This window comes from Oncorhynchus clarkii, chromosome 31 (assembly GCF_045791955.1).
Source record: "Oncorhynchus clarkii lewisi isolate Uvic-CL-2024 chromosome 31, UVic_Ocla_1.0, whole genome shotgun sequence".
NCBI classification, from domain to species: domain Eukaryota; kingdom Metazoa; phylum Chordata; class Actinopteri; order Salmoniformes; family Salmonidae; genus Oncorhynchus; species Oncorhynchus clarkii.
In genome coordinates, this window is record NC_092177.1 from 8,762,661 (window position 1) to 8,774,669 (window position 12,009).

Here is a 12,009-nt window from a genome sequence, read left to right on the forward strand (position 1 = left end):
ATTATAGGATGTTGAAAATAGGTTAGAAAATGAACGCTTAGACATACTCGCACATAATAAATATTGGTTGATGTTTTTTATTTTCCAAAGTCATCTGACCACACACAGAAAGTACAAAAAACGTTCACTCTCCGGAGAAATAGGTTCAAAGAAAGATTCCTACTTACAGTGCATTATTTCTAATCTATTTAAAACAAATGCAAATGTATATTCCACTACGAAGTGCTACATAACATTATATCTCAGGAATGGTAACGTTGCTGAAATAAATGTAGTAATGAGGAACATTTGTTTTTCTTGTCATTCTAGTGGACAAGTTGTAATGTGCCTGCACTGTACATTCTACATGGTCTCAATATAATTTATCAAATATTTTGTCAAAGGCAAAAGCAAACGTGGAATGAATTTAAAGTAAGTAACAAACTCGACAAAAACAGCCTTTTTAAATCCAGAGGAGATAAAACAAGGACAAACGATGCATAGAATACCGTTTTTTAGATTTGCATAAATACTTACAATTTAAATTGTCCAAACTATTCCAATGTGAGAATCGAAAAACATATCTCAGGGTAACATGGCATCGGTATGATTTATTGTCTGTAGTGGTGGTTACCTACTTTTCAGTGGGACTGGTCTAAAGACTATAATTAAGAAAGGAAAAAAAAATCCTAAACAGAATCAGCAGGTTCTAAGGTGGTTCCTCTATAGATATCATACCAATGGCTTATTTTATTTTACCACAAACATATTGTGCATATTGAGCATTGTACAAATACACATCAACAAACTGAAAACGCTAAAACAATAATGATGTTTTGTTAAATGTGAGTAAGGACAGTTAGACAATAGAGTAAGCAACTGTACTGAACAATTCCTCCAAGGCAAACGGTCTCTCTTCAGTAGTTTGTGCTACTACGGCAAGCAACACAGACCAAATGCAGATGTCCACCACGTTTACAGCAGCTGTGTAATAACGTGATAAACTTGGGTCAAAAGCCCTTCAGCTACAAAATGTCAGATCTGTCTCTTTAACGATCAAACAAGAGTACTTCTGTCCAACATGAAGAAGTCATTCTGATTGTTTTCATTAAAGTTGTTTCATCTGTTTGATTTAACAACAGGTGGTATCAAAGGTCAAATCAGGTGTTCAGAGGAGCACACAGACTGCTCATATTCAGACACAAGTCAGTCAGCAGTCGGTCAGCGTGCGTTCATGTTGAATGATTTATGACGGTTCAATCAAGGTGACAACGACGTACGTCAGTCCTCCGAGATGACATCGATGTCCTCGAGGCTACTGCCTTGGTGCGTAGCCACCCTCCAGCGGCTGACGTGCTGGCTTCCTTTCCTCTTCTGCTGTGACTCAGGTGACTCTTCCTCCAGCTTCTGTCTCTTGTGCTTCGTCCTCCTGTTCTGGAACCAAACCTTTACCTGGGAGAGAAAGTAGAGACGTCAAGTTTAGCACTGGAAGAAACAAATGGTAAAATATAGAAGTGCGCTAGCTGTAAAAACGACTACAACTCCTTCCACCTCCATGAAATACTTTGAGACAGCTGAAGCGAACACACACATTTTCTTCAGTAAATTGACCTTTGCCCTATAATTTTTAAGCAAAGCATTTTTTTCAAAGTGTCATAGCAACAATGATTTTGCCAAGACAATATTTCACAGGGTGTTACTGCTTCCATTTTCTTTCTATAACACTGCCAAACATTGCCTGCCTAAGGCTTCACATACTGTCGTTCTTTACAGCTTTTTGCCGTGCAAAGAGCATCATATTTTTACATTATTTTTCAGGCATTGTCTGGTTGTCATTTTTATATCCTATTTACAAGCTTGATTAAATTATTGGCCTAATACTTTTGAAATTAAAAGTTCAGCACATCGCAATACTTTATTCCCAATGCATGATATATTGCATGAGATGATTGCGAAAAAGCCTGAATTGCTGTTGGTTAGCAGCGTGTTTCTGATGTGATTAGAGAAATCAGGTCATAAATAATCATTGTGAAATGAACTACATGATTTATTGGCATCACCATGCCCATCCCCATAACTACTGTAGGACAAACAACTTGTGGTGGAGAAACCTGGTTTTGCTATACGTTGATTGAGAGGGTGTTGTGGGGTTCTGACTAAGAGCCTACTCATATCCGTTTCAGTGCTCTGGAATGCAGCCATGCCTTAAACGGCTCTGCATGGTAAAATCCGACATCTGCATTTACTGTGAAACGGCCTCTGAAGTCAGGGCAGAGCTGTTGTGAAGGATGTTGTCAAGGAATTTAGTTTTTGTGTTTATACAGGACCTCCCGCCCTCACCTACGGTCAAGCAATCATGTCAATGCGGAGCTAAACAGAGCCCTTTGCATTGTTTTAAAAAATTGGGAGGCGCACGGTGATGCGGTACGGAGCTCAATCTGGCCTCCGCAAGCCTCGTGGCTCCGTAAGTACGTCACACCCTCCATACAGAGCCTTCAACCACATTTTCAGATCAAGCATAAATTGGCTTTTAACCCCTAGGGGTTTAGAGTGCGTTAAAAACCATGTTACGGGTGCGTTCAAGATCGCTGTGCCCCCCCCTCACACTCACCTGTGTCTCGGTGAGGCAGAGGCCGCTGGCGAGCTGCTTCCGTTCTGCTCCTACCACATAGTGGTTCTTCTCAAAGGCCCTCTCCAGCCTGAGGAGCTGTGAGGGGGAGAAGGCTGTCCGGATGCGCTTCGGCTTGCGGGAGAAAGGCCCATGAAGGAGCAGGTTCTCTGGGCTGCTGTCCTCACCTGGAGAGAGGAGAGGAGGGAGAGGAAGTGGAGGGTTAGACTTAGGGTTGACAGACAGGAATGACACCGTAGCAGCTCTTGTTGAATGTGCACAGAGATAAGCTAGAGTATACTAACTGTTGTACAACTCAGCAAACTGATACTAATGGTTTTTACTAAGTGTTTTTATTCGTAGGCTATGGTGTTGTTTTGTGATTAATAGCTGGTCCAATTACACCTCAAAAAGAGGGCAAAGCAAACAGCTGATCAAACAGCGTATAAGCCTAAAGTATGTGTTTTATTTGAACAATAGGTGACCATTAGTCTACCCTGGAACAGAACAGGAGGACTTCAGTGTTGATACGTAGTGCATGCTGCTAAGGAGGGCATCAGTGTTGATACGTAGTGCATGTTGCTAAGGAGGACATCAGTGTTGATACGTAGTGCATGTTGGTAAGGAAGGTTGATACGTAGTGCATGTTGGTAAGGAAGGTTGATACGTAGTGCATGTTGGTAAGGAAGGTTGATACGTAGTGCATGCTGCTAAGGAGGGCATCAGTGTTGATACGTAGTGCATGCTGCTAAGGAGGGCATCAGTGTTGATACATAGTGCATGTTGCTAAGGAGGGCATCAGTGTTGATACGTAGTGCATGCTGCTAAGGAGGGCATCAGTGTTGATACGTAGTGCATGTTGCTAAGGAGGATATCATTGTTGATATGTAGTGCATGCTGCTAAGGAGGGCATCAGTATTGATACGTAGTGCATGTTGCTAAGGAGGGTTGATACGTAGTGCATGTTGCTTAGGAGGACATCAGTGTTGATATGTAGTGCATGCTGCTAAGGAGGACATCAGTGTTGATACGTAGTGCATGCTGCTAAGGAGGGTTGATACGTAGTGCATGTTGCTAAGGAGGACATCAGTATTGATACGTAGTGCATGCCTTAAGGAGGGCATCAGTGTTGATACGTAGTGCATGTTGCTAAGGAGGGCATCAGTGTTGATACGTAGTGCATGCTGCTAAGGAGGACATCAGTGTTGATACGTAGTGCATGCTGCTAAGGAGGACATCAGTGTTGATACGTAGTGCATGCTGCTAAGGAGGACATCAGTGTTGATATGTAGTGCATGCTGCTAAGGAGGGCATCAGTGTTGATATGTAGTGCATGTTGCTAAGGAGGGTTGATACGTAGTGCATGTTGCTAAGGAGGGCATCAGTGTTGATATGTAGTGCATGCTGCTAAGGAGGGCATCAGTGTTGAAACACATTGCATGCTGCTCTCTAGGCCAGTATCAGCCATATCAATGTGCCCCGATGGGTTACTTCACTTAACTCATCATTCATGACACTTTCCCATAATGTGAGTAATTCATTCATGTACATGTAAAAGTTACTAATGTTAGGTTGTGATATCATCCTCCATTTCACAATGCCACCACACCTCATTCCACATGCTTGTTCTATTATGTAGACAGATTTATCATTAAGGAGATGATATACTGTATGCATTACACATCACGTTTGAATGTCATCACATTTAGGAAACGACAGATAAAGGAACTGGGACTTTCAACAACGAGCCTATTGGTCCCCCCCCCCCCCCCCCCACACACACACACACACAGAGAGAGATACATTTGAATAAAGAAACACCTCCCTGATTTATCATGGTCATGACCAATATTCCCTCTAATAGCTCCCCCTGGGACTACAGGCAGAATAAATATCAGCCTACAGAGAGAAGCACGAGATTAAACTTCACTCAACTTTCTAGAGTTTTCCTCCGTAGTTAACACTATCAACGTTTCCCTTTACTGTGGCAATTGTGATCAAATTCAACGCAACATACTGAAACAAAAACTAACTATGCAAGAGATTTTGTTGTGGGCAGAACGCATCAGAGAAGGATTTTATTGCAGTGACACACATGACTCAGCCTGTACTGTACACAGATAGGTACGGCATAACCAATCAGAGCTTTAGTAGGCCTATATGCAAATAGCCCATTGCCATATATGGATCTGTGCCATTTACTTTTGAACTGGACTGTGTTAACAGCATGAGCGGTTCTGAGTAGATGTGCTTGTTTTGAGATCAAAGGGAGAGCTGCATGTAGCCATGTGTGCACATTCTGTTCATATCCTTTGCTGGTTAGTGAGTTACTAGCCCAGTTACAGATCATTTGTAGTCAGCAATGGGGGAGTGGTTGCATTTCTAGACATCTTTGAAAAGCCAAAAAGCTTTTTGTCTTAAAGGGGCAGTGTTGTATTTTGAGACGGGCTTGAATAAGCTAAGTAGCCAATAGGCAGAGGGTAGCATAATGTGTCTGATTCTCTGTAATAATGGTATGGGAATAATGATGCATTTTATTTTGTAAAGTAGTTTCATTCATCAAACAACACAACATTTTCAGTCGCCTCCTTGTCTGAAGGACAAGTGGATTAACAGGTTAATGTCGAGCCATGTGTGTTTTTTCAGAAGTCTGATGGCATGTAGGCCTACATTGAACACCACACATTGCTGCTACTGCAGTCTGAATGACAGAACAGCTAATTCCATGTTAAAACGTTATGGGATGTATTTTCTCCATTGTTTTTGATGGTAGGTCACTCTGGTAGACCTACATTATAATCAAATGGCCACAGTGACCACCTGACCACTGTTAACACTAACTTAAAGTGGGTACAGCCTCAGTGTTCACAGTAAATGTGCTCGGAAAGTTGCACAGAATTTTCACAACATTCAAGTTTCCGCTCAGCAGACCTTAAATTTGCTCAGTGCCGGGATTTTCGTTGTTGTTGAGAGAACATTGGTCACGGCCCATCGAAAACGCACAGAGGGCCCGTATAAGCATATGTGTATTGTGAGAGAAACGTATCTTTGCTATTCAGATCAAAGTGTTTCAAAATAAGATACTTTAATTAGGACATTGCTTCGTTGGGAAAAAAGTAACAAAGACATGAATCACATGTATTGCGTTTCAATGGTACTGTAATGTAAAGTGATTTATTCCATAAAGCTTTGTGAACACTTCTCTTAGGCTAGACTCAATAAAAACCTCCAGAACTAGATTGTCTAGTTTCAATACTGATTCCTGTTATTTCATTCATAAGTTATGGATGGCAGGTTCATTCAGAACAAGAGAGGTATTTTACCATTTGTAGAGCAGTTCAGGGACTTCACCTCTCTATATTGTGACATTAAGCTAATTTGTATACATGTAGGGCCTTTAGTGTATTCAACACTGAGCATGAAACCTAAGTGTTCAGTAACGCCTCATATGACATCGCACGTAAATATCTCGGGCTGGGAAAATGCAAAAAAAACTATTGTTGTGAAAACGAAATGTTGTGCAATTAAACAAATTGAATCGTATGAACATACCCGACTTCATTCAACACAGGGCAATAGTAAAATGTCCTTGTCGTTCAGTTTCATTGTGTACATGACTTTCTTCTCGCCACAGGCCCAACATCTGCCCTCCCAGGATTAGGGTTTGTTTATTAAAATGACACATATAAAAAAAAAACTTCAATATTTTTACATAAGCAAATCCATCAATAAATGATTTGACCGCCACATGAAAAGGTTGTGCCTGGCTTGAAAAGAACCTTGCAGCACAAATATAACCTCAAACACGCGTACGCAAAAATCGGTTACAGCTCGGCAGTTGAGGGACTGTGTGTGGGATGCACCGAAAGCTGTGAGGAGTCTGTCAAACCAAATGAATTAAATCATTGACAGCAGGGCTACAGTGTCCAGCCACATTCGTTCACATGCAAAACATGGACTGAAGATGAAGCATCTATGAAAGGAGACAGATACAGAGAAGCCGTCAAAACTGACCGTGACCTTGGATTGGCAAATACCGATGCTATTTATTTTACCTTTATTTAACTAGGCAAGTCAGTTAAGAACAAATTCTTATTTTCAAAGTGTTTCAAAATAAGATACTTTAATTAGGACATTGCTTCGTTGGGAAAAATGGAACTAGGAACAGTGGGTTAACTGCCTGTTCAGGGGCAGAACGACAGATTTGAACCTTGTCAGCTCAGGGGTTTGAACCTTCCGGTTACTAGTCCAACACTCTAACCACTAGGCCACCCTGCTGCTATGGTACACAAGCTTTGAAAGCGACCTAAAGGGGTACTGAATATTGGACTAAATGTACTATGGAAATACCTTGTTGTGATATTGCTATGATGAAACATTATGTCTACTATTATTTTCTTTAAATGATAATGTCACGCTAATATAAACCTAGTTAGAAACTGGCCTGATGCTCTCTTCTACAGACAGTTAAATGAGTTAAATGAAAGCCCTGTCTGTGGAAACAACCATGTATTTCTTCCCTAGCATAACATATGTGCTTATGGTCATATCTTCACTAGCAGGTCTGATATGACCTGCTGCACTACTCACAGACAACGGTACTGAGTTACACATGAAGAGGTTTTGAAGAGTTTGATAGAGTCCGAAATCAACTCCAGTTATTCTAAAAGCAGTCTTTCTTATTATTTTATTTAAACTAGTCAAGTCAGTTAAGAACAAATTCTTATTTAAAATGATGGCCAACCAAAAGGCAAAAGGCCTCCTGAAGGGGGACAGGGGTTGGGATTAAAAATACAAAAATTAAATAAAGAAATATAGGACTAAAAAACACACATCACGACAAGAGAGACAACACAACACTACATAAAAAAAACCTAAGACAACAACATAGCAAATGGTAATAGCAGCTAATAGTAGGTTTCCTCAGCTTGTATTGGTATTGGTGGCTTTTTACAAGACAAAAAAAACAATACAAAAAAAAGTGACTACACCTTCTACTCAAAACAATGTTCCCCCCCCCCCCCCCCCCCATGCACAGATTAATATACACTGAGTGAACAAAACATTAAGAACACCATCCTATCGAGTTGCACCCCTCCCCTTATGTCCAGAGAACCAGCCTCAATTCCTCATGGCATGGACTCTACAAGGTGTAGAAAGCGTTCCACAGGGATGCTGGCCCATATTAACTTAAATGCTTCCCACAGTTGTGTTAAATTGGCTGGATGTCCTTTGGGTGGTGAACCATTCTTGATACACAAAGGAAACTGTTGAGCAGGAAAACCCAGCAGCGTTGCAGTTCTCGATACAAACTGGTGCGCCAGGCTCCTACTACCATACCCTGTTCAAAGGTACTTCAATCTGTTGTCTTGCCCAGTCACCCTCTGAATGGCACAGGTACACAATCCACGTCTCAATTGTCTAAACAAGCTTGAAAAATCCTTCTTTACCCTGTCTCCTCTCCTTCATCTACACGGATTGAAGTGGATTTAACAAGTGACATTAATAAGTGTTCACCTGGTCAGTCTGTCAGGGGTCTCCAGTAGCTCACCACCCACCTATGAGTAGCTTGCCAAACAATTCTGAAAGTAAATGTCATTTTCGTGTGTTCCACTGCAAACTGTCATTAACAAATCTCACAAGCATCAGACAGTGCAAGCTCCCAGATACTATCTAATTGACGCAAGATTGACATTATCCCACCCCTGTTTAACCACTATTGGCTTAAAAAAAACAAATATCTGCCAATTAATTTCCAGCAATATTACCCCTGTCGGTCCGTGTCGTGTGCGCGTTTGTCTATCACTCCGTGTGTGGCCATTTAATGTGATAACCATCTAGTGGGATAACATAAATAATTTCCCCAAAACGGTCACAATTAAATGTTAACTGCAAAGTAGTCTTACCTGGCAGAAGTATATCACGAGTAAGTACAGCATTTGTATCTATTATTTGTTATTTGCTAACTTTGGCATTAGAACCATCACTCGACCGACAAATTACCGGCAAATTATATCGCACATTCCTCACTCGCTAGATGCGCAATTAAAGAGCCAGACGCGCAATTAAAGGGGAATTACACTCATAAATCCTAATGTGTTCTTCAGGGCCTAAAAAATGGTCTTCTGATGTGATTTCACCATTGACATGGACTCAGAACATCCAATTTCGTTGTTTCTCTATGAACAATTGTAATTTTGAGAGTGAAAAACAATAGTAATCAAAAACCAGGAACATTTTCACTGAGAAACAGAATTTGTGAAAATGTAAAGCAGAATCAGTGGAAAAAAACACAGATTTTATAGGGCCCACCTTAGAGTTGTTTATTATCCCTTATTTTACCAGGTATATTGGCAAGAAAACATAGTGCACTATTTTCTGTGGAACACTAAGGACCTTGGGAAGAGTTGCAGAGGAGAAGAGAAAATTTTGCCTATTTAATGGCTAGAAAACAAATGTGTACCTCACGACATGCTAGAAAAGGTTGGAGACCCCTGCTCTTTGAGCGTTAGCTAGCAGGACGGAATTCAAGGGCAGATTAGCCACTTGTCGCCTGATGCTCACTAGGCACCCTGATCTCTTTCCATGCTGATTCTGGCTGGTGGTTTAGCCACTCAGATAGACAGTCAGACTGGCATCATCTGTCGTATGGCGTTAGTGGCGTCACCTCCACTCAAATCCCTCTGGGCAAGACTGAGACTGGGGGAAGAACTCACCAGGCTGAACACTAATGCTCAGTAATAGTGCTGATCTAGGATCAGTTTAGCCTTATAGATAATAATACATATAATAATATGTACTGGGTGACATGATCCTAAATCAACACTCCGACTCTGAGACTATTTGTGAATACTAACCCTAAACTGTAAGGGTGGCTCAGCCCCAGCCACAGAGGGAATACCCTCCAGGGGATGAGCCTTCAACACTTTGGCCTGTACTCAGCGGGTTGGGGAACATGCCTCCAACATGACTACCAGGGAGCAGATGGCAGCGCCAGCCAGAGAGCTGTGTTCATCACCAGGAACACCAGTCCCCTGGCACCAACAAGACTGGTCTTGTCAGCAGTAAGCTACACACTGGGTAGTGGTGGGGGCCAATCTCTCATTCTAACCCTAGATGGATGAATATGGAGGCAGTCAGATGGATGATAAATAAGAGGGAAGGAGGGTGGTAAATAAGGGGGAGGATGGTGGTAAATAAGGGGGAGGATGGTGGTAAATAAGGGGGGATTGTGGTAAATAAGGGGGGGTAGTAAATAAGGGGGAGGATGGTGGTAAATAAGGGGGAGGTAAATAAGGGGGAGGATGGTGGTAAATAAGGGGGAGGATGGTGGTAAATAAGGGGGGATGGTGGTAAATAAGGGGGGGGTTGTAAATAAGGGGGAGGATGGTAGTAAATAAGGGGGGGTTGTAAATAAGGGGGAGGATGGTGGTAAATAAGGGGGGATGGTGGTAAATAAGGGGGAGGATGGTGGTAAATAAGGGGGAGGATGGTGGTAAATAAGGGGGGGTTGTAAATAAGGGGGAGGATGGTAGTAAATAAGGGGGAGGATGGTGGTAAATAAGGGGGGGTTGTAAATAAGGGGGAGGATGGTAGTAAATAAGGGGGGGTTGTAAATAAGGGGGAGGATGGTGGTAAATAAGGGGGGATGGTGGTAAATAAGGGGGGGGGTTGTAAATAAGGGGGAGGATGGTAGTAAATAAGGGGGGGGTTGTAAATAAGGGGGAGGATGGTGGTAAATAAGGGGGAGGATGGTGGTAAATAAGGGGGAGGATGCTGGTAAATAAGGGGGAGGATGCTGGTAAATAAGGGGGGATTGTGGTAAATAAGGGGGGGTAGTAAATAAGGGGGAGGATGGTGGTAAATAAGCGGGGGTTGTAAATAAGGGGGAGGATGGTGGTAAATAAGGGGGAGGATGGTGGTAAATAAGGGGGGAGGATGGTGTTAAATAAGGGGGGAGTTGTAAATAAGGGGGAGGATGGTGGTAAATAAGGGGGGAGTTGTAAATAAGGGGGAGGATGGTGGTAAATAAGGGGGGAGTTGTAAATAAGGGGGAGGATGGTGGTAAATAAGGGGGGAGTTGTAAATAAGGGGGAGGATGGTGGTAAATAAGGGGGAGGGTGGTGGTAAATAAGGGGGAGGATGGTGGTAAATAAGGGGGGGTTGTAAATAAAGGGGAGGATGGTGGTAAATAAGGGGGGGTTGTAAATAAGGGGGAGGATGGTGGTAAATAAGGGGGAGGATGGTGGTAAATAAGGGGGAGGATGGTGGTAAATAAGGGGGGAGTTGTAAATAAGGGGGAGGATGGTGGTAAATAAGGGGGAGGATGGTGGTAAATAAGGGGGAGGTAAATAAGGGGGAGGATGGTGGTAAATAAGGGGGAGGATGGTGGTAAATAAGGGGGAGGATGGTGGTAAATAAGGGGGGATGGTGGTAAATAAGGGGGAGGATGGTGGTAAATAAGGGGGAGGATGGTGGTAAATAAGGGGGGGTTGTAAATAAGGGGGAGTATGGTGGTAAATAAGGGGGAGGATGGTGGTAAATAAGGGGGGGTGGTGGTAAATAAGGGGGAGGAGGGTGGTAAATAAGGGGGAGGATGGTGGTAAATAAGGGGGGGTTGTAAATAAGGGGGAGGATGGTGGTAAATAAGGGGGGAGGATGGTGGTAAATAAGGGGGAGGATGGTGGTAAATAAGGGGGGAGGATGGTGGTAAATAAGGGGGAGGATGGTGGTAAATAAGGGGGAGGATGGTGGTAAATAAGGGGGGAGGATGGTGGTAAATAAGGGGGGAGGATGGTGGTAAATAAGGGGGAGGATGGTGGTAAATAAGGGGGAGGATGGTGGTAAATAAGGGGGAGGATGGGGAGGATGGTGGTAAATAAGGGGGAGGATGGTGGTAAATAAGGGGGAGGATGGGGAGGATGGTGGTAAATAAGGGGGGGTTGTAAATAAGGGGGAGGGTGGTGGTAAATAAGGGGGAGGATGGTGGTAAATAAGGGGGAGGATGGTGGTAAATAAGGGGGAGGATGGTGGTAAATAAGGGGGAGGATGGTGGTAAATAAGGGGGAGGATGGTGGTAAATAAGGGGGAGGATGGTGGTAAATAAGGGGGTAAATAAGGGGGAGGATGGTGGTAAATAAGGGGGGGGGGGTAAATAAGGGGGGAGGACGGTGGTAAATAAGGGGGGTGGATGGTCTTTATCTGACTGTGGTTGGTTGATTGATTGATTGATTGTTTGTTTTTCTGTCTGGTTATAAACAAAAGGACTAAACGACAAGAAGAAGAGAAGCATTCTATGAATTATCAAATATGTTAGGAAAATAATGTTTACAATGCAGTTATCCTATAAGTTAACTTCCAACACGTGTCTCCTGGCATTCAGCACAAAACAATGTGTCAGAGCAAACCTCCAGACCATCAGA

The 12,009-nt window shown here is 42.8% G+C and overlaps 1 protein-coding gene across 1 annotated transcript in view; it reads right to left on the reverse strand.

Annotated features, from left to right (window-relative positions):
• Window positions 1-848: 848 nt before the first annotated feature.
• LOC139391028 (homeobox protein EMX1-like) overlaps window positions 849-12,009 on the reverse strand; it is a 15,674-nt gene continuing 4,513 nt past the window's right edge. The window contains exons 2-3 of the mRNA XM_071138501.1: window positions 2,591-2,775; window positions 849-1,431 (exon numbers count right to left, since the gene is read on the reverse strand). Coding sequence (XP_070994602.1) covers window positions 1,261-1,431; window positions 2,591-2,775 — 356 coding nt within the window. The 3' untranslated portion in view covers window positions 849-1,260. The remainder of the gene's footprint in view (window positions 1,432-2,590; window positions 2,776-12,009) is intronic.